The sequence below is a fragment of the Sarcophilus harrisii genome, chromosome 2 (assembly GCF_902635505.1).
Source record: "Sarcophilus harrisii chromosome 2, mSarHar1.11, whole genome shotgun sequence".
Taxonomy (NCBI): domain Eukaryota; kingdom Metazoa; phylum Chordata; class Mammalia; order Dasyuromorphia; family Dasyuridae; genus Sarcophilus; species Sarcophilus harrisii.
The window spans coordinates 432,295,268-432,319,051 of NC_045427.1; the positions used below are offsets into that span (position 1 = coordinate 432,295,268).

The 23,784-nt window shown below is 36.3% G+C and overlaps 1 protein-coding gene across 1 annotated transcript; it reads left to right on the plus strand.

Annotated features, from left to right (window-relative positions):
- Positions 1-860: 860 nt before the first annotated feature.
- Positions 861-7,170, plus strand: LOC100920350 (BPI fold-containing family A member 1-like). The gene is made up of 7 exons (XM_031949517.1): positions 861-1,008; positions 1,838-1,997; positions 3,978-4,085; positions 5,365-5,514; positions 5,726-5,810; positions 6,192-6,255; positions 7,109-7,170. Exons 1-7 carry the CDS (start codon positions 861-863, stop codon positions 7,147-7,149), a joined length of 756 nt encoding a protein of 251 aa, XP_031805377.1. The 3' UTR covers positions 7,150-7,170.
- Positions 7,171-23,784: the final 16,614 nt, after the last annotated feature.

Sequence of the window (23,784 nt, forward strand, 5' to 3'; positions counted from 1 at the left end):
TAAATATTAAATTGAGAAGGAACATCATACATTGAATGCCAGGGTTGGAATGGCTCTTAGAATTATAAAATAGATATCTTTAATAGCAGACCTGGGACCAAGATACAGGATTCCTGACTGTCATGGAGTTCAGTATTCCATTACACTATTCTAAGTGCCCTTCTGATTATCTTGGAACTTGAGAAAAAACCCCCAAAACTTGGAAGTACCAAATGCTTGAAGGGAACCTGTGCAAGATTACAGGAAATAGTTTTAGTACAAAGCAAATGAAATCGGTACCTTGCACAAAGGAGAAATATAGTGATTTTAGTACTGAAGCTTTGTACAGGACAAAAGTAGGAATTCCAGAAAAGCTGAGATATATTTGAGAGGTTCCTATATAAATGAAGTAACAAAACAGAAATTATATGTGGGGCATAGGTCTAACCTAAAGAAGGCAATCTCATCCCATTATTCTCCCTCAAACAGACTTCTTGGGGACCCATTGAAGAAAATAAGGAACCATTGTTCTAAGGAACCATTGGTATGAACCTCTGGGTAGGGCAAGGAAAGGCATTTCTTCTCTTTATTATTGATCATATTAATTTAAATCTTTACATTTATTTTTGTTTGAATAGTAACAATAATTAATCTGGTTAGAGATAATGTACTATCACAATTGGGTCTGAAAGGACAAATTAGTTTTCACTTTGTATTTAAGTATTTTTTTTTAATTGTCTAACATGTTTGTTCTTTTGATGCCTGTCATCATCTCTCCCTCATTACCCCCAAATAAGTTTCTTATTAGACCCAGGAGGCTCGTGGTCCTTCTGTCTCTGTTCTGATTAATGTTGGCTCATTGTGAATCAGGAGTAAAGAAGATGCTTCAGATTTGGGGACTCGTTCTCTTCTATGGCCTGCTCACACAGAGTTCAGCCCAACTTGAAGCCACCCCAGGGCATCCTTCTGATATCCTGAACAGTTCTGGGTCTCTTACCCCACCAGATCTTGTCTCCGGCTTATTAGGTGGTAAGTTATGTTATCAGTTTAGGCAATCACTGTGGAGAGAAAAAGTGGAATTCTAGATTGCCCTAAGAAAGGCACCTCAAGGGTCATCTAATCTAAAGCTTGTTAAATTGTGGGTCACAATTCTATATGGAGTCACGTAGCTGAACATGGAGGTCACAAAATTATGATTTCTCAGTTAATGTTTGATTTGTACAACTGTTTTATATGCCTATACACCTGGGCTCATGTAAAAATTCTTCAGGCAAAAAAGGATTACAAGCAGAAAAAGTTTAAGAAGACTCGATCTAATCCAATGCAATTCTGAAGCATGAATCTTTCCTCTAATATCAAAGGCAAGGAAAATTCATGACATCTAAAGAAGCCCATTCTATCTTAAGACATTCAGACAGATAAAAGGAGATTCTCCTTATAAAAACTGAAATGGGCTTAAGTGTTTTGGGAAAGTGAGGGGAGAAACAGGGAAGATGGAAAGGGAGGTGGTATTTGGAACATGGGAAAGCCCAACTTGTAGGTATATGCAAAAGATTAAGCCATTCCCTATTAGACATGCTGTTCTGTGAGCTTTATGGAAGTCCTTGCACTTTGTGTAAAAAAGTAACTCAAAGTCAATCCTAAGTACAACTGGCCACTCAACAGGACACAAGGGCAGCATAGCGTCATGGAAAGAACCCTGGATTTATAGTCAGAGAATTGGCTTTGAGTCCCAGCTCTGACAATTCCTATTCTTGAGGAGTTTACAACTCAAATTCCTTCCTCTATAAAATAAAGGGTTTGGGCTAAATGAAGTCTCAGGTCCCTTGTAGATTTAAATCATATCATTCCATTCCAGGTCTAACAAATGGACTTCACAAAGCAAATGTACTTGGTATTCTCCAAAATCTTCCCATCTTGGATACCCTGAAATCTGTGGGAGGTTCATCAGGAGGTCTCATTGGAGGTTTACTACCCAAACTAACCTCAATAATTCCAGGACTACAGGATTTAATTTCGTGAGTTTCTTTAATGTGTTATTAAACCCAACCTTGAATGAGGAAATGAGATCTTTGTTGGAGACAGCATACTAGATATCCTTAAGGAAAGAGCTAGAAAGAACATGAGGGGAGGTTGGGAAAGTCTTTTCACTTTTTAGTGGCACAGATGGCAGAGAAAACTGAGAAGTTTTTCATCCTCTGGTAGTTACAGAGGAAGACCCGAGAACCAATAGGTCTAATGATGACCTTGGACAAACTAACTTAACCTCTCCGAGCCTCAGTTTTTCCATTTTCCCTCCATCAGGGAGTTGGATTAAATAATCATTAAAGTAACTTTCAATTCTAAAATTCTTTGAGCCTACAAGAAATCTATAGATCAGGTGCTGGGGGGAGGGAAGGCTAGGTGCTGAGTGTGAGCATAAGTATGTTTCTTGGTTACAAGATTCTCCCTCCCTCCATTCCCAATTAGACATTAGTCAATGATATTAGTCAGGATATCAATAAATGAGCAACAAAGTTACTACTATGTGACAGGGATCGTGGGAGACAATGAAGATATCCCCCAAAATGACACCATTCTGACAAACTTTTAATCCATAGGGTGAGACAGCCTATACATGAATAATATGTACAAAGTAATTGTTGTATAATTTGATATTAATAAATTGGTAAAATTTGAAATTTTCCTATGTTCCAAAATATTTAATTTTTTTGGTGGGATGGGATGAGAAAGGTACTAGTTAGGGAGAGAATAGGATTCATAAAGAAAATCAGTCAATAGGCATTTATTAAGAAGTTAAATGCCAGATACTGTCTGTGCTAAGTAGTGGAAATACAAAAAGAGGCAAAAGATTCCTGCCTTCAAGGAGATCATAATCTTTTTTGTTTTTGTTTTTTCTGAATTAAAGCTTTTTATTTTCAAATTATATGCATGGATAATTTTCAACATTCACCCTTCCAAAACTTTGTGTTATAATTTTTTTTATTCCCTTCTTTCCACCCCCTTCCCTAGTAGACAGCAAGTGATTCAATATATATTAAACATGCATAATTCTTCTATACATATTTCTACAATTATCTTGCTGCACAAGAAAAGTCAGATCAAAAAGGAAAGAAATGAGAAAGAAACAAAATGCAAGCAAACAACAACAAAAAGAGTGAAAATACTATGTTGTGGTCCACATTCATTTCCCACTGTTCTCTCTCTCTCTGGGTGCAGATGGTTTTCTTTGTCACAACCACTGGAACTGTCCTGAATCAGGAGATTATACTCTAATGGGAGAGATAACAAGCAAACAAATATGTAAACCATGTTATTTGCAGGAGAAGAAGGAAATAGTTAAAAGAAAGAAGGCATTAGAATTAAGAAGAGTGACTTGAATAAACTTTTGAAGGAAACAAAGGATTGGAGGTGGTGGTGGTAGTGAGATGGGGGAGCATTCCAGGCATGGAAGACAGTCAGTGAAAGGGCATGAGATGGGAAATGGATTGTTATGGGTAAGGAATAGCAAACAGGCATGTTTAACTGAACCAAAGACTTGGAAAGGTGGGTTGGGGTTAGGTTGAAGGGCCTTTGGAGTTAACAGAAGAGCTGGTATTTTGATTCTAGATGCAACTTGTGGAGTTTACTGAACAGAGCTCCAGCTGAAAGCCAATGCCAAGGTTCAGAATTTATGTAATTCTAACTCTATCCCCTAAACTGAGAATTGTTCTGGAATGGTTTGATTTGGGGTTCAGGTGTGGTTCATCTTCTAAACCAAGGGTAGGTAACTTTTTTCCTGCTAGGAGCCATTGGATATTTATAACATTCATGGGCCATACAGAATTATCAACTTAAAGAACTCAAGCAGTGGGAGATTATTGTACTTTGCTTTCAGCTCATCATCACCTGCAGTTGCCTTGGCAAATGATCTTGTGGGCATTATATAGACATTTCCCTCCCTTGCTTTAAAGGTTCTAAGTTTAGCAGTTTCATTGCAGTGTGGCTTCTCTGTGCAGGATCAATGTCACCAATCCTGTCCTCCTGGAACTCGGGCTAGAACAATCCCCTGATGGACATCGACTTTTTGTAACGATCCCTCTTGGAATGGTCCTGGAACTGAAAACGTGAGTGACATTTGAGGGTCTGGAAGGCCTTGTTCAGAGAATGAGGGAAGGGACTAGCACAAAGGGCCTGGATCCTAATGGATCTTAAGCTTATTCAGTGTATAAAAGATGGCAGGTGAGCTGGTAAATTGGAAAGTATCATCACACCACTTCATGTACATTTTTTGGACCCAGGGTCTATCAGGGCATGGTTCCAACTTTAACTAACCACAGGTGAGCATTGAGCTCGTTTATTTTGAGAGAAGTTCCTGGCTTTCTCCATCACTCCCTTGAGGGATGTTTACTTCATCTTCTATGTCTTCTCCAAACTATTCCTGTGGCAATTAGAGCCCGAGATCCTATATTATGGATGAGGCCCTAGTTGTCTCTGGCTACCCATGACCTGCCCCTTTCATACCTATTCTGAGAGTTCTGAAATAGGAAAGTTGAAACCGGTGGGACCGGGTGGAATAGGACTTTGGGTCAGGAGACTTGACTTTGAATCCTTGCTCTGCCCTTAATAGTAAAGGGACCTTGGGAAACTCGTGAGTACTTTCTATGCCTCAGTTTTCTCCTCCATAAAATAGGGACTTGACCAGCTCCTTTCTAGCTCTGACAGCCCAATGATTGGGTTTGCTGAGTGCAAGAATTGCTCCCTTCCTGGACACCATGCAATTTCAGGATTGAGCTGTCATACTATTTTTCCCCAGTGGTGGGAGTCTGTACAGAGACAGCATTGTGCTAACCTCTTTATGTTCTGACCCTCAGTTTCTTCACCTGAACAATGGGCATAATAATCCCTGACCATCACAGGGCATTTGGGAGGTTTGGCTGTAAAATTGGATGTGTGAGTTCTTTGGAATGCACTGAGTACTTCATAAAGGCAAAATCTACATGTGAACAGAGTGGGGGCTCTCTATAGCCACAATCCCACTGCTGGTTTGGAGTGGCTAGTAGAGGGTTTTTCTCCCTCCTCTCTCTGTCTGTCTGTATCTCTAAACTCTCTGCCTCTGTCTCTCTCTCTCTCTCTCTCTCTCTCTCTCTCTCTGTATGTGTGTGTGTGTGTGTGTGTGTGTGTGTGTGTGTGTGTGTCTGTCTGTCTCTGTCTCTGTCTCTATATCTATCTATATATATTTTTTTACTCTCAGGCTCTCTAATTCTTTCTGTCCATATCTGTCTCTGTCTCTGCGTCTTTTTCTGTCTCTGTCTCTGTGACTGTCTGTCTATCTCTGTCTCTGTCTCTCTCTGTCTCTGACTCTGTCCCCCAAATTCTCTTTATTTCTTTATTTTTCTTGGTTAGATTCCTGACTGGTGAACTTCTTAAGCTGGATGTTAAACTGAATATCATAGTGGAAGTCATCGCAGTGAGAGATAAAGATGGAAAAATCCACTTGGTTATTGGGGATTGTAAGCATGACCCTGGCAGCTTAAAAATCACTCTCCTGGAAGGGTGAGTCATCAAAGATCAATTCTTTTGGGCCTTGATCTTACCAGTCAATGCCCATGCTTGGTGATGAGAAATGAGCTTCTGTCTTCCCTCTTTTGACCTGTTCCACTGCAGGAACAAGGAATTTCCCACCAATGAGATCATAATCAACCTTACATCCTGCTCCCACCCCAATCTGTTAGTTCTCCATTCATGTGTTCCTTCCCTTTTCCAGGGTTGCACCATCTCTAGTACAAGAACTTGTAAACACAGTGACAAAAACTCTGATTGAACAACTTCCACATCTAATTCAGAAAGAAGTAAGTGTGGAAATGCAGAAGTGGGATTTAAACCCTGGCTTTCCTGATTGTCCAGCATCTACTATACCATGTTATCTCAATGGGTGGGATGGGATGGGATCCTAACTGCTACTAACTTGCTGTTTACCTTTTTCTGAGCTTCAGGATTGTCAACTGTAAAATGAAAGGATTGAATGAAATAGTTTCTGAAATCCTTTTGGGTTCTAACATTGATATATTCTAATGACACTTCCAGTTCTGATATTCACTAATCTTCTATATGTCTACTAACAATCTCTCCAGGTCCAGATTCCTCCATGATGAGATGACCACGGTATCTCCCTTTCTGATTCTGTGTACTGGCCCATTCATCTCACATTTCTTTCTGTGCTTGTGTTTTAGATCTGCCCTCTGCTTAATGAGATCCTCAGTAGTCTGGATGTTACCTTGGTACATGATGTGGCTGGTAAGTTTCTGATCAACATTCTTCCTTTCTGTCTATAAGTGATTAGATTGCTCAGATGATTTTTCCCCATCTTCATAGTGTCACATTTGACATTTAAGAATTTTTCACCCAAAATGGATACAAACCTGGGATCTCATTATTTGAGTTCTGCTTTCCCTTTTCATCTAGCCCCAGCCCTCTGTGGACAGCCTCAATTTTCCCATTTAAAAATTCAAGGGATGGATTAAACTACATATTGTGTAAGGTGATCTCTACCTCTAATCGATAATGCTATAAGAACATTAAGATTGGGTTGCAGAGAAACTCAACTGAGCATGGATTATTAGGGCCTTCTCTGATGAAACTAGGCTTTCCCCATTTAAACCTAGAGAAAAGGTTGTGATCCATTCAATAACGATTCTGGCCTCTTCATGATCCTTTATCCTAGAACTTGAATCTCCAGCATGTCTCTCTAACCACAGAATCACTATTGTTTACAAGGACCAGGAGTGATCATAAAATCCTTTCTATTCCTAGAGTTCAGCCTGGTTTCATTTATGCCACAGAATTGACAACCTAGATTCCCAATCAGGATATTGGGGTTTTGCTTTTGACTCTACAATTATCTTAGTTCAGGAACTTTTGAGCACGTCATGAATGTCAGAGCTGGAAGGGCTTCAGAATAGATCTAGACCCATCTCATCATTTGATAAAAGAGGAAACTTTATCAGAGTATCAGAGAGGGAAAGGTACTCATTAAATCCTTTAAAACTGGTTTTTCAAAGTTCCCAAAGGTAAAACTAGAGATCTATTTTTGGGACACTCTGCTTCACATTGGCTTCCCCAGTCTGAGACATGTGTTTTTTCCTTTCAGAACTATTAATCCATGGACTTACCCTGCATCTTAAATTGTAAACTTTATCAAAAGAGACCAATCCTATCTTCAAATAGGTAAGGCCTATCTACTTTTAATATTCTGGATTTTCTAGTATATTTTCTATGAATGTAAAATTTTGGAATCTTAGAATCTAGAATCTGCAAATCCTGGAAATGTAGAACTATGAATCTGAGAGTCTCAAAGATATAAAATCACATATTTATCCTAGCTCAAATTTGCTCCTGACAGAAGCATTTCCACTCTTCAATTTTTTTTCCTATTTGAAGGACCCCCAACAGAAGAGACCAAGGCTCCTGTGTTGGATTTGCACTAGATGAGATAAGACACACTTGATTTACTGGTGTCCATGAAGTTTCTCTTCCCTACACTTGGATCCACTCTCCACATCGGAAGCTTCTTTGTGGGAATCCTGTTCTTTTCTCTGCATTTTCCTTATAATAAACGTCTCCCTATCCCTGCATTGATATAATGGTCATTGCTCATTCTCCCTGACACTAATTAAGTACATGAGTAGCAGTAATAATTGAGGGTGGGTATGTTTTTGTGTTTGTGGAAACTCTCTGGGACAGGCACAAAACCCAAGACTGGGCACTTACAAGATACTTAATTCTATTGTATTTATGGACATCAAGAAAAAATGGGTTTTAACCAAACTTCTCCACCACCCTTCAGTTAAGTAACTGTCACTGATCAAATCACTCAATGCTTCTGGGCCTTAACTTCCTTGTGAGACAGATGGGAAATTTTATCCATCTAGGAGCAAATGAGTTCGTAGTCAAAAAGTTCTTTGGAGAAATGGAGTCTTTGTATGAAAAGCTGAAATTACTATTATATAGGAAGGCAAAGCTATGAGTTTCCTGAAGTTTTAGAAAACATAAAGGTTGCAAAACTATGAATCCATATCCTTTCTACGTATTTTTAAGTTTCCTCCACTAGTCTGGATGAACTTGAATCTCCAGCATGTCTCTCTAACCACAGAATCACTATTGTTTACAAGGACCAGGAGTGATCATAAAATCCTTTCTATTCCTAGAGTTCAGCCTGGTTTCATTTATGCCACAGAATTGACAACCTAGATTCCCAATCAGGATATTGGGGTTTTGCTTTTGACTCTACAATTATCTTAGTTCAGGAACTTTTGAGCACGTCATGAATGTCAGAGCTGGAAGGGCTTCAGAATAGATCTAGACCCATCTCATCATTTGATAAAAGAAGAAACTTTATCAGAGTATCAGAGAGGGAAAGGTACTCATTCAAGAACATACTCTGTAGCAGAAGGACAGACACAAATGTCTTAGTGGAGTTATCAGGCTAGTAGGCAGCCAGGTAGGTTCTGAGACAGGAAGACCTGAGTTCAAATCCAATCTCAGATACATCCTTTCTTTTATTGTCTGCTTGTTACTTAACCTGTGCTTGTTTTAGTTTCCTTGGTTATAAAATGGAATAATAATAGCCCTTATCTTGCAAGGTTATTGTGAAGATCACATGAGATGATATTTGTAAAGTGCTTAGCACAATGTTTGCACAGAGAAGGTACATGATAATTGCTTGTCTCTTTCCCCTTTATTGAAGAACTTGTGGTCATCCTTCCGCTGGGTCCCTGAACACAATGTCTCTAATACCAATATAACGCAGAAAGAACATTTGGAATCAGGAGTCCTGAATTGTACTGGATGCAATTATTATTATTAGACCTAAGGCAAGTTATTTAACCTTTCAGAATCCTGAAATATCAATCATTAAAAAAAGATTAGGGGGTGGAAAAATAGAAAAAAAAATCTGTAATCCTTCCACCTTCTTTCCACAGGTGTCTTTTCTACAAGAAGCTTCAGTTTAATGATTTCCCACTCCCCAGTTGCTAGATAGGACAAGTCTAATTCTGTTTTTAGATGCCATCACAAAAGAGTGGGAGAAGAGAAGAGAGACATTGTTCATCTCCTCTTTCAATCTTTTCCTCTTTCCTTTTTTTCTCTCCCTGCCTCTCTCCATCCAGAATGATTTATAGGATAAATTAATTTGGTATTGGTTTAAACACAGCTGATGATCATTGGAACAAATTAGGTAGAGGATTTACAGAAGAAAATGACCAAACTTCCAGGGCCAAAGGCAAGATGGAAGAATAGAGAAAGTAAATGACTGAAGTCTCCAGCATTTCCTTCCAAAAACTTTAAAACAATACTTCAATTCAAATTCTGGAGTAGCAGAATCAATAAAAGGTGAGAGTGAGATAATCTTCCAGCCAACACAATATAAGAGATTTAAAAGGGAAATCTGTGACATGGGGAGGATGCTGACCAAGGACTACTAATGAAACATCAGTGGTGAGACTAGGTAGTAGTGACAGAAACAACATCTCCAGGAGTTCTCAAGTTAGCGATGATGAGAGGATAATCAGAAAGAAATTATAGAACACTTATGTGTTAGCACTGCATTCAGAACCAGATGCTATTTGGTACTTCTCTTGCTTATAGCAATTTCTGCATCATAATTCAAGAGTAACACTTTTGGTTAAGAGGAATTAGAATCCCTGAGAAGTATCAATTCCAGTAGGAAGAACACTGAACAGCAATACTGATGGGATGAACCCTAAAACTGTCCCCCTTGACTTTTGGTGGAAGCAAGTGAACTCTGAAACTCTCCCCTGACAGAGACCAACCCTTCAGGGCAGTTAAGTGGTCTCATTCAGATGGAAATCTTGCCAGGGACTAGTTGTACACTCCATTGAGTTGAGGATTAGCTCAGGACCACTCCCAGTAGTTGGAATTTAAGTGGTCTCATTCAGTTGGAGATCTCAACCTGATATTTCTATTGAGTTGGCTTTAAACTTCAAGATAAGTACTCTCTTTTCAACTGGAAATCTAGGCCTGGAGGCATTGAATAGAAAACCCAGCCTCAGACTTCTTATAAAAAGACAATTTTAAACTCCAAATCTCTGCAGAAATTTGACAAAATATTTTTTTAAAAAACTAACAAAGAAAACTGCCTCAATATCGAATAGAATTTGAAAGAATCTACTGAATATCAACCGAAGGAAATCCAGAAAAAGAAAATTAGGAATATTACAGCTAAATTTTAGGGCTCTGAAGTTAAGAGAAAATGCTTCAAGCAGCAAGAAAGAAATTGACAGGGGGAGGGGTGTGTGAAATCGTGTTCCCTTTAATCTGTAAAATTAACACTCTGAAATTGTGTACTTTTTTGATCTGAGAGATCAGGATCTCCCAGGACCCAAGGAGTCTAGAGTGGGCCCATCCTCCCAGGATGAGACAAGCAACATTATTCAAGAGCAAATCAACTCCCATTAATCTTTTGGAAATTCAGGAAATTCTAAATTCTCATTCAATTGAGAATTCCTTGTCTGATCAGCTCAGGCTGCCCCAACCCCTCCCCGCCCCCCAAGAGCTGCTCATAAAATAGGTTTCCTTTTACTCATTTCTTTGCAGAAGGTCCAAAGCAGCTTGCTCTGCCTCTTTGGCATAGTGGTCAGGCCCTGCCCATTGAGAAGATATTCTCTTCTCAGTGCCAGCCTCCATTTCCATAATAGGACCTTGTCACTAAAGAAGTCAATCTCTTAGCAAAACTGGCTTCCTATCCAACCATAAACTTCTATTTTTGCCATTAATATTTCAGGTTTGTGTATTCTTTCAAGAGGAACCTGAGCCTCAGACCAAAATGGGATTTCCACAAATCTCTGCACTGCCACTAACCTCATCAAAATCATTCAAATATCATGGAGCTATAGTCAAGATCACACAAGATTTAGTAATTACCACATTAAAGAAGCAGAGGTCTTACAATTATGTTATTTTAAAATACAAAAGTTCAATAAAAATACCTTAAAAAACTCAGTATAGTCCTTCAAAGGAATAAATGGAAATTTAATTAAATATAAGATTTGCAAGCATTTAAAAATTTTTTAATATACATTGCTTTATGGATTATCTTGGGGGAGAAAAATCAGAACAAAAAGGAAAATCCATGGGAGAGAAAAAAAAAACAGAAACAAAGCATGTGTTGATTTATATTCAGTCTCCTTAGTTCTTTCTCTGGATGCAGAGAATTTCTCTGGCATTCTCTGTCCAGTCTATTGGGTTTGCTTTATGTCACTGAAACCCTAAGAAGAACCAAGTCTTTCATAGTTGATCATCACACATACTTGCTGTTATTGTGTACAATGTATTCCTGGTTCTGCTTGTTTTGTTCAGAATTATTTCATATAAATCTTTCCAGGCCTTTCTAAAATCAGTCTGTTCATCACTTTTTATACAGCAATAATATTTCCATTACCTGTATATACCATAACTTATTCAGCCATTCCCCAATCGATGGGCATCTACTCATTTTCCAGTTCTTTGCTACCACAAACAGAGCTGCTACAAACATTTTTGCACATGTGGGTCCTATTCCCTTCTTTATGATTTCCTTGAAATACTGACCCAGTAGAGACTCTACTGGATCAAAAGCATGCACAGCTTGATAATTTGTTGAGCATAGTTCCAGATTTCTCTACAGAATGGTTAAATCATTTCACAACTCCACCAACAATGCATTAGTGTTCCAGTTTCCCACATTCCCTCCAATATTTATCACAATCTTTTCCTGTCATCTTAGTCAATCTATGAGGTGTGAGGTGGTTCCTCAGAGATGTATTTGTATTTCTGTAATTTATATGATTTAGAGCATTTTTTTCATACAACTATAGATGGCTTTATTTCCATCATCTGAAAATTGTCTGTTCATTTCTTTTGACCATTTATCATTTGGGGAATGATTCGTATTCTTACAAATTTGATACACTTCATTATATTTTAGAAATGAGACATTTATCAGCAATACTAGCTGTAAAGATTTTTCCCCAGCTTTGTACTTTCCTTTTAATTTTGTTTCTGTTGGTTTTGTTTGTGCAAAATCTTTTTAATTAATGTAATCAAAGTTGTCCATTTTGCCTTTCATAAATGTTCTCTAGTTCTTCTTTGGTCATAAATTCCTCCCTTCTCCAAAGATTTGGTAGGGAAATTATCCCATGTTCTAACTTGTTTATGATATCGTCCTTTATGCCCAAATCATATCTAAATTTTCTAGGAGTCTAATAACCTCCCTAATTTCCTTCTTGTTTATTTTGTGGTTAGATTTGTCTGATTCTGACAGGGGAAGGTTGAGGTCCCCAATGAGAATAGTTTTGCTGTCTATTTCTTCCTGTAACTGGCTTAAAATCTTCTCTAGGAATCTGGCTGCTCTACCACTTGATGCATATACATTCAACATCATTACCACTTCATTGTTTACAATACCCTTTACCAAAGTATACTTTCCTTCCTTATCTCTGTTAAGATTTTTACTTTTTTTTAAATCTGAGATCAGAATTGCTACCTCTGCTTTTTTTTTTTTTTACTTCAGCTAAAGTGTAATAAATTCTGTTCCAACCTTTTACATTTAATCTGTATGTATCTCCATATGTCAAATGTGTTTCTTGTAAACAACATATCACATTCACAGCTATGATTACCAACTGGTATTTACCTACACACTATTTTCTCCCCATATGTACTTGTATATTTCACTTTCCACCCTATCCTATCACCCCTATCATCCCTCCCCCTTCTTTTAGTAGTGTTTTTTTAATCTACCACACCAATATCTTATCACCCCTCTTCTTTACCTTTTTTCCTAAAGTTTCTAGGCTCCCTTCTATCTTGCCCCCTCCTTTTTCTTTCCTCCTACTTTTTTTATAGGGTTAGGTAAATTTCTATATCCAACTGACTAAATTATTCCCTTTTAGAGCCAAAACTGATGAGATCAAGCTTCAGACAATGCTCATCCCTTCCCTTTTCCTCCATTGCAATAAGTCTTTTGTACCTCTTCATGTGATCCAATTTGTTCCATTATATCTCCCCTTTCTCTTCTTCCAGTACAGACCTTTTCCTACCCCTTAATGTCTTTTTCTTTGATATCATCACATGAGATTTCATTCACTACCGCACCTTCTGTCCATGTGATACCTCCTTCTGTCTGCCCCAGTGATAGTTACAGTTCTCAAGGGCTATAGATATCATTTTCTTATCTAGGGATGAAAACAGATTGACCCTTAAATAATATATATTTCTCCCCTGTTTGCCTTTCTATGCTTCTCTTCAGTTCTGTATTTGTAGATCAAATTTTCTGCTTGGTTTTAGTTTTTTTTCAATAGAAATGATTGAAAGTCTTTTATTTCATTGAAGATCCATTTCCTCTCCTGAAAAACAATGCTAAATCTTGCTGGGTAGTTGATTCTTGGCTATAACCCCAGGTTTGCCTTCCAGAATATGGCAGAAATGCCCTCCAATCCTTTATTGTAGTAGCTGCCAAATCCTGGGCAATCCTGACTGTTGCTCCTTGATATGTGAATTGTTTTTGTCTGGCAGCATGCAGTGTTTTTCCCTCTAGATTATAGTTCTGGAGTTTTGCAAGAATGTTCTTCAGAATTTTCCTTGTGGAATCTCTTGCCAAAGGTGATCAGTGGATTCATCAATGAGTATTTCCCCCTCTGATTCTAGAATATCAGGGCAGTTTTCCTTGATGATCTCTGGAATGCTATCCAGGGTCTTTTTTTTTTTTTTTAATCATGGCCTTCTGGTAGGCCAATAATTTTTAAACTATCTCTTCTGGATTGTTTCCCAGATTGGCTGTTTTTCTAATGATGAATTTCATATTTTCTTCCATTTTTTGCATTATTTTTCATTTATTTCACTGCTTCTTGTTCTCTCATAGTCGTTAGATTCCACTTGCTCAGTTCTAGTTTTTAATGTGTGGTTTTCTTCAGTTAGCTTTTGTATCTCTTTTCTCATTTGGTTAATTCTACTTTTCAAGGTATTGTTTTCCTCAGTGGATTTGCTAAGGTCAAGATATGGGATGCCTAAATGAAATTAGGGTTTAATTGAGGTCTAGTGGCAGGTTTGGGGTACAGGGAGTCAAACAGAGTTCCCCTGCAACCCCATTCAATTCAGTGCAATGATACTGAGCTAAATAAGGTCTAGAAGCAGTGCGAGTCCCCGCTCGCTTTTTTTATTTATTTATTTGCCCGAAAAGCTAGATTGATAAAAGAGGTTTATTATGGGGTTTGGAGGTAAGGTTAAAATATAGTTAAGGAAATAGGTGAAGGTAGAGATAAGAAGGGCACCAGACAGAGGGTCCAGTAGATAGAGGGCCTGATGTGCCAGGCATAAGGTTGTCATGTTTGGGACCACTGCAAAGAGGGGGTCCCAGTTTGGCACCTTTTATAATGGGAGATTTAGCTAGAGGAGCCTGTGGGTGTAGTCCCAAGTTGTCTCAGATCTGGGTGGGACCTGGGATAGGGTGCTTCTATTGGAATTCAAAGGGACCAGGATATGTGACTCAAAAGGCCTTAATTGATAACATCAACTAAGAGGGGTTCGGAATCAGAACCCCTTGGCTGTGTGACCTTGGGCAAGTCACTTATCCCCAATTGCCTCATACACATAAAACTTTATTTTAAAAAAAGGAAGCTCATTTACAGCCTGTTCAATTTCTTTTTCTAAAATAGGCCCATTTAGATATTCCCCATTCTGCTAACCTAGGCAATTTATATTTTTGTAAATATTCTTCCTTTTCACTTATATTGTTAAATTTATTGACATAGAATTGGACAAGATAACTTCTTATCATTGCTTTGATTTCATTTCCCTTAGTATTATGTTTACTGTATTCATTGTTATATTAGTGATTTCAAAGTCAAATTAACCAATTGTTTACCTATTTTACTTCTTCTTATATAAAATCAACTCCTAGTTTTAAGTATTAATTCAGTGGGTTTTATTGCTCTCAAATTTTGTCAATTTTTAATTTTAAAGATTTCCACTTAAGTGTTTAATTGAGGGTTTTTAATTTTTAATTTTTCTAGTTTTTTTAATTGCTTGCCAAATTCATTAGTTTGCTCTTTCTCTGTTTTACTGACATAAGCATTTAGAAATGCAAATTTTCCTCTAATCCTTGTTTTTTCTGTATTCTGTAAGCTTTGATATGTTGTCTTATTATTGTCATTAATGAATTTATAATGAATTCTACTAAAAACCTTTCATTTTAATTTTCTATGTATCTCTCCTTGTTAAATGTTTCTTATAAACAACATCTTTTTTAATTCTGTTTTTTTTTAAATTCACTCTACTATTACTATTTTGTGGATGAGTTTACCTCATCCACATTCAAAATTATAATTACGATTTATAAATTTTCCCTATCTTATTTTTACTTACAATTCCTTCTTAACCTCTATTTTCCCCCTATCCCTATTACCTTATCTTTTTTTTTTACCCTCATTCTTTTTTTAAGTGTTTTATTTACTTCCAGTTATATGTAAAAAAAAAAAAAAAATTAACATTTGTTTTAAAGTGTTGAATTCTGTATTCTCTCCCATCCTCCTCCCATGCCACACTTCCACTGACAATGCAAACAATTCAATATAGGTCCTTCTCACCCAAGAGAATAATGAGACAATAAACAAAACTTACTTATGGCATGCAACCAAAATAGTTTTTAGGGAAATATTTATATTTCTAAATACTTATATGAATAAAATAGAAAAAGAAAAGATCAATAAATTGGGCATGCAACTAAAAATTTAGGAAAAAACCCTTTTGTGTTTATCTTGACTGAAAAACCACATTTTTCTATTTAATTTTGTTTTTTTCATGAGAAAAATGATTGAAAGTCCCCTATTTCTTTGAATGTCTCTCTTTTCCCCAATGGCTTATGATTGTTTTGTATTTAGTTGATTCTAGGTTGCAATACAATCTCTTTTGCCTCCCAGAATAGTATATTCTAAGCTTTCTGATCCTTAAATGTTGAAGCTGCTAAGTCTTGGGTAATCCTGACTGTGGCTCCACATTATTTGAATAGTTTCTTTCTGCTACTTTCAGTATTTTCTCCTTGATCAGATAATTCTGGAATTTGTCCACAATATTCTTTAGAATTTTCATTTGGGAATCTCTTTCAGGAGATGGTTGGTGGATATTTTCAGTAAATATTTTGCCTTTTAGTTTTAGGATATCAAGGCAGTTTCTCTTCATAATTTCTTGAAAGATACTGTATAAGTTCTTTCTTTCTTTCTTTTTTGATCATGCATTTTAAGTTGTCCAGTAATTCTTAAATTATCTCTCCTGTTTTTCATGTTAGTTGTCTTTTCAATGAGATATTTTACATTTTCTTCTATTTTTTCATTCTTTTGTTCTTGTTTGACTGAGACTTCATGTCTCATAGAATCATTATTTTTAGTTTGCCCAATTTTTATTTTTAAGGAATTATTTTCTTCAGTGAGCTTTTATACTTCTTTTTCCTTTTGGTCAATTCCATTTTAAGGGAGTTGTTTTCTTTGCATTGACCAATTGTAATTTTTAAGGAACTGTTTTCTTCAGCCAGTTTTTGTTCTTCCTTTTCCAAGCTGTTGATTCTTTCTTGCATACTCCTCATTTCTTTTCTCAAATTTTTGTCCCTCTCTTATTTGATTTTTAAAATCCTTTTTGAGCTCTTCCAAGAAGGCATTTTGAGTTTGAGAAAACTTATCTTTCCCCCTTGAGTTTTTACATGTAGGCATTTTATTATCTTCTGAATTGGGTACTTTGATTTTTCCTATCATCACAGTAGTTTCTATGGTCAAGTATTTGTTTTTAGTTTTTTCTTCATTTTTTGGTTTATTTTGTATCCTTTACAGTTGAGCATTACTCCTGAGGTACAGAAGGCATTGTCCTAAGTTTCTTGTGCTATGGAACATGGGCAAGGAGTTCTAGGCTTTGAGTTTTGGCTCCTCAGTTGTATGATGAGCTGCTCATTGTGCTAGAGTAGCTGTACCTAGTTGCATTTGTTGTTGCCTCCTGCAGTGGGACTAGAGACTCTGCATTTGGCCTACCATGCCACCAGCCTTATGAATCAGGACTAAAAGGTCGTCATTGCTGATCTGTGCTATGGCTAAAAGTTTCCCATTGGCTTGCCTGGACATCAACTGCACTGGGCTGCACTTCCCTTTCACCCAAGTGAGATTGACATTTCTTAAAGTCCTTCCAAGCTTTCTTAAGCTGGAAAATTGTTTCATTCCATTTATTTGCAGGTTCTTTCACTCCAGAATCTGTTCAGAGGCTTGATTAAAAAAAATGCTTCTAAGGGAAATCAGAGAAAGGTGAGGCAACTTCCTGACTTCTCTCTGACATCTTCTATCCACTCTTTATCTGTTTTACTATTGCCAACCATGTATTGACTCAGCATTTCCTCAAATTCAACAGCAAATTGTTTGTCCATAGAGAACCACTCTAGTATATTGATATTATGTCTTCTGGTAAATGTCTTGCCATGGGGAGCCACTTTATTTTAATGTAAATGTTTAACTTTTAGAGGATGAATCTATGATTTGTCTAGCATTCTGTGCCAGAGAGTCCATTTGTCACTTTCACATCCTGTTTGTCTCTTCTTCTTACAATCCCATGGTCTTTAAAATGCCAATGTTTGTTGTGAAGAGGCAATTACAAAGTTTTATAGCATTAATATAAATGGAAGGCTGTCTAGTGAGAAGGTCATGAGTCTCACTAGTCTTTAGTACTAAATGACTGTTGGGTTGCCCTTTCTAATTTCATTCCCCAAGGATTCCCTCTCCTGTCTGAAGTCTGTGCCTATTCTTACATTAAAGTCACTCTGAAGTATAAGATTCCTCTCTTTTGGCATGATGATAATGAGGCTCTCCAGATTTTCATAAAATTTTTCTTTGATCTCATCAGGATTCATCATGTTATGAGTATGTGCATTTATGATACTGATATGGCTCTCTCCAAGTCTTGGGGTCATAGTAGCAGCAGCTATTCAACTTCACTGATATATCTCTAAAGATGGAGGTGTGATTTCTCCAGGATTGTTTGGGAATATAGACATCCTGGTTGATTTTTTTAAAATGTTGCAAAAGACTAGCTCTCTCCTTTGAACCTCTAGTTCTAAAAATGATCTGTACCACTATCAGATCTCATGCAATTATTACAAGGATCAACAATTTCAGATATTTTATTTTTTTATTTTTTATTTTTCACTCAACACCAGCTTTGTCTGTACATTGCAAAAAGTTCATCAGTTCCTGCAATAGGTTAGCACTTTTTATTCAAGTTCTTACCAACTTTTGGAAGAATATAAGGCTTCTCATCATCTTGATAGGCTCAAATAACAGATTCATCTTCTTGCTATTAATGTTTTTAAGTTATTTTATAACTCACAGGATAGGATGATAAGGGCCATATTTTATATAGGTATAAAGGGAATTTGTGGCAACAGCATCATTGCTCAAATTCAAGTGGAACAGAGAGATTCTGGACAGCTGGTGACAGGAATGTACAGGGCTGCTGAATAACACATTATTCTCCTTTTTGTATTATTGTATCTTACAATTGTTCAGAATCTCATGCTTTTTCAATGCATTTACACATCTATGGCCTCCACAACTCTCTTCTATTTTTTGCGCTTAATACTATTTCATTTTTTCCAATTATCTGTAAAAATATTTTTCAATATTCATTTTTGTAAGATTTTGAGTTCCAAATTTTTCTTCCTTTCTCCCTTCTCTTCCTTTCCCCAAGAAAGTAAGCAATCTAATATAAGCTATATATGTACAATCATATTAAACATATTTCCATATTAATCATGTAGTGAAAAAAATCCAAACTAAGAGGGGAAAAGCATGAAAAAAAGAACAAAAAAACCGTTTTTAAAATTTAAAATAGTATGCTTTTATCTGGATTTAATCTCCATAGTTCTTTGTATGTGAGTGGCATTTTCTATCACAAGTCTTTTAGAAATGTCTTAGATCACTGTATTGGTGAAAAGAATTGAGTTTGTCACAGTTGATCATCGCGTAATGTTTCTGTTACTACGTATAATGTTCTCCGGGTTGTGCTCACTTTTCTCAGCAATAGTTCATTTAAGTCTTTCCAAGTTTTTCTGAATCCATCCGCACATCATTTCTTATAAAGCAATAGTATTCTATTACATTTATATACCATAACTTGTTCAGCCATTCCCCAATCAATTTTTAATTTTTTGCCACCAAAAAAAGATCCGCTATGTTTGTACATGTGGTTCCTTTTCCCCTTTTTATGATCTCTTTGGCATGTAGACCTAATATGGTATTGCTGAATGAAAGGTATACACAGTTTTATAGTCCTGTGGACATAGTTCCAAATTGTTCTTCAGGCCGGGTGAGGTAGTGTGTGCCTGTAGTCCTAGCTACTCAGGAGGCTAAGGCTGGAGGATTGCTTGAGCACAGGAGTTCCGGGCTCCATGTATTATACCAATCAGGTGTCTGCAGTAAGTTTGGTCTCAGTATGGTAACCCCACTGGGAATGGGACCATCGGGTTGCCTAAGAAGGGGTGAACCAGTCCAGGTCAGAACTGGAGCAGGTCAAAATTTCCATGCTAATCAAATTGTTCTATAGAATGGCTGCATCAATTCAAATCTCCACCAACAGTGCATTGGTATTCCAATTTTCTCCAACATTTATCATGTGCCTTTTCTGCCATAGTAGTCAATTTGACAGATGTGAGGTAGTACTTCACAATTATTTTAATTTGTATTTCTCTAATTGATAGCTGTTTAGAGCATTTTTCATATGACTAGAAATAGCTTTAATTTTTTCATCTGAAAATTGTCTGTTTATATCATTTGATCATTTACTAACTAGGGAATGATTTGACTCAGCCTCTATATGTTTGAAAGATGAGGCCTTTATCAGAAACACTAGTTATAAAAATTATTTTCTATCTTTCTGTTTTCTTTGTGATCTTGGTTGCATTGGCCTTTGTCTGTTCAAAATTCGTTTAATTTAATGCAATCAAAATCCATTTTATATTTTCTAATGTTTTCTATCTCCTGTTTGTCATAAATCTCCCCTTTCTCTATAAATATGACACATAAACTATTGTTTGTTTTCCTAATTTCCTTATAATATCACCTTTATGTCTAAATCATGAACCCATTTTGACCTTATCTTTGTATAGAGTGTGAGATGTTAGTCAATGTCTAGGATAAGAACTCACTATTTGACAAAGAAAAAAAAACTGGTAAAATTAGAAAAATAGAATGGCAAAAATTAGACATTGACTAACATCTCACACTCTATACAAAGATATTAACCAAACCTATTTTACTGGTTCACCACTCTTTTTCTTATCTAGTACCAAATCTTTTTTATGACTGTCACTTTGTAATACAACACAGTTCTCTTCTGAGCTAAGTTTTATTAGATTATTAACAGATGGAGAAAGTGGGGCTCAGAGAGCAGAAAGTTATCAACTTACTTGAGATCATCCCTTTAACCAGAGGAGAAATAAATTAGTAATTTAATTAATAAATTAGTAACCAGAGGAGAAATATTAGTAATTTCAAGTCAAACTGACACACCCCAAAGTAGAGGTTGGATGGTGACCACAGAAAACAGATGTCATCCCTATCTCAGGGCAGTGTGAGAACAAGTCTGAATAGGTCACGGAGAGAGCCACAAATGACAATATTTAATGCTTATTACCTGAAAGAACTTCATTTTCATCTCTAAATAACTAGTTTACACTGCCAAGGAGGACTAGAAACTAGCAGGAAGAGAAATAGAAAATAAAGCAACATTGATTCTAAGATTGGAAAGACTCTGAAAAGGCCCTCCAAAAGCCCAAGGGCTTATACCTACAGTGGAACCATATACTGAGAATCCACAGGCCCAGGTTTGCTGCAATTGCATTGACAGCCCTGAATAGCAGTTACGAAGGGCCTATTTTGAGTATTTTAATAACTTTGAGTATATTACAGACGAGGCTGGCTAACTCCCATCCTTGACAGTACCCTATGGTGGTACCATCCCTAATTTGCTTAATCACAGATGCTGTAAAATGTTAAACTTGGAATAAACTTTGGAGACAATTTCTTCCAAATTCTCCATTTTATAGGGAAGAAAACTGAGAATTAAAGAAATTAAATGAGTGGACCAAGTAGTTGAGCCTAGACTGGGACCTATACTTTATGTTTCTGATGCCTGTATCGTTTTTATGATCCAATCCATTTGAAAAAAATGCCTTAGAAAAGAAAAATTTCCCAATTTCCCAAATCAAATAACCCACAATACAGAACCTTAATGGAAAGATCATAGGATTTAGAATCAAATGATGTAAGTTCAAATCCTTGCTCAGTTGTTTATCATATATGTGATTTTATTCAAATCCACTTCTTTTTCCCTCAAATTTTGCCTCAGCAAAATAAAGGGAAGTAGGACCAACTGACAGCTCTAAATTCTATGAACCATGTCTTTCTTGTGATCTGAAAACTTGAGAAACTTCTTATTTCCTGTAGGATGAACTATAAACCCCTCTCTTTGCCACTTAAGGACCCTCAAAATTGATTACAACCATCCTCTTAGGATTTCTCGCATATTACTCCTCCTCCTTTTTTTTTTTTTTTTTTTACAAAACTAGACTAATAAATAGCTGGTCCCTACACACAATATTCCATTTCTTTTTTTCAAACTTTCAAACCAGTCTTATTTCTAGAATGTTCTCATAAAAAAATTTTTTTTTCCTTCAAGGCTCAGATCTGTATATAAAAATTTTCCCCATTCCTTCTAATTATGAGTATCCTCTCCTTCCTCAAATAATTTAGTATTAACTTGTTGGTGTATCTGTTATGTTTCTGAGAGAAATTTAAACTCCCTGAGAACAAAAAATGCCTTTCCCCCCTTCTTTTCTGTACTTATTCTGATCACAGGGCTTTGTACAAGGTAGGAGCATTATAAATTTATGCACAAGGTAGATACATAATAAACCTAAGCACAATTGAATTGAATTGAATTGAATATCATAGAGTTATGAATGTTCTTAATGTACTCCAAAGGCTTCAAGCAGAAACTCAATGACATCCTCTTTGTTGCACACAATAAATGTACAGTCTGGAGAGAGTCTTGTCCAAAAGGATGATACCAGATGATGACATTTCTCAGCCCTTATATATTCTAAAGATTCTCCCTTCCTCCCCTGAGGTAATTGCAGCTTCTTATATTCTAAGGAAAGGAAAAGACATTCATTAGCACGGCCTATTAGGAGACAGACTTTTGTAGGAACCATGCAAAGGACTTATTTGGGACTTATTCATACTATTATTTGTCCCAAGTTTGAAGATACAAAGGAAAGCCCAAAGAATTAAGAATCAAGGAATTTTTCCAGTCTTCATGCAAAGTATTTCACCTCCCTCCCTGAGCCTCAGTTCTCTCTCTCTCTCTCTCTCTCTCTCTCTCTCTCTCTCTCTCTCTTTTTCATCTAAAAAACCATATATTACATTTGGGAGTCATTAAGCAAAGAGAAGCATTTTATAAACTTTTATGTGTTATAGAATAAATTTTTATTTTATTTGACTTCTCTCTTCTCTTTCTCACAGTGCAGGTGCAATGGACACATTCTCTCAAGTGCATTTCTGCATTATCTCTTTACTCCTGACTATTCCCAAACTACCATCACAGAACGGTTCCTCATCATTATTGTCCACATGAACAACTGGTTTTTTTTTTTTTTAATTTTATCCATTCCTTTTCTTATTAATATCCCTCAGCAACCAAATCCCTTCTTCCCAAGAAAGCCAGATAATAAAACAGAAATAACAGTATCTCAGAATGTAAGCAATTTTCTAGCATCTATAGGCTTCCATTTCAGCATTGAGAGATGTAAGGTATGCTTTGTTTTCTGCTTTCTGGAATTGATTGATTATTATAATTACTCAGGGCTCCACTTTTGTTTTTTTGTTTTTTACTTACATTATTGCCATTAAGGTCCATATCATTCTTCTGATTCTTATTTCATCTTGCATATAAATGGTCGTGTTCTTGAAAAATCATCATAATAATGATTTCATGTTGTATAGTTATATTCCTTTACATTACCGTGCAGTCATCTTCATTCATTTGCTTCCCAAATCAATAGAATCCACTTTCCTCTTCTATTTTTTCATTATCACAGAAAGATTTTAGGGGAATACATTGGTAAATTCAAAGCTTTTTTTTCTCTTACCTTTTCAGGCGATGTTTCCATTAATAAGATAACTCAGTCAAACCATGAAAAGGTTAGTTATTTTCACAATTTCAAAATGCTTTACAGAAAAATTTGAATCAATATATTCAAAGGTATATTTTTGTCTTTCTTCTCACAGTCCCTCCAAAATTGATTTGCATTTTTTTTTGCCACAATGAATATCTGATTCACATTCATTTGTTTCTCTTCCAAACTCTTGTTTGGAGTATTTGTTTTGTATAGTCACTGACAGTTTACAATTTGAAAAATTGTTCATATTTTTGAACTAGTTGTACATTGCCAGTAGAAGCTTGGTCTTTTATGTCTGTCAATTCTGTAGAGATTTGGGGTCTCAGATTTTTATGAAGATTTTTTGTGAAGATTATTTTCCTACCATAACATTTCTTTTTTTATTCTATCCTGTTAATATAATTTTTTTCTTATATTTAATTGAAATGAGCTATTTTGTGTATTAGGATGAGTTCTATTCCTTGTTTGGTTAAGAATTCTTCCTCCTAGTCAAAGTTATGAACAGTGCTGCCTTCTATTCTTCATATAGATTATTTCAACAGCCTCCTAACAGAGGTTTCCTTGCC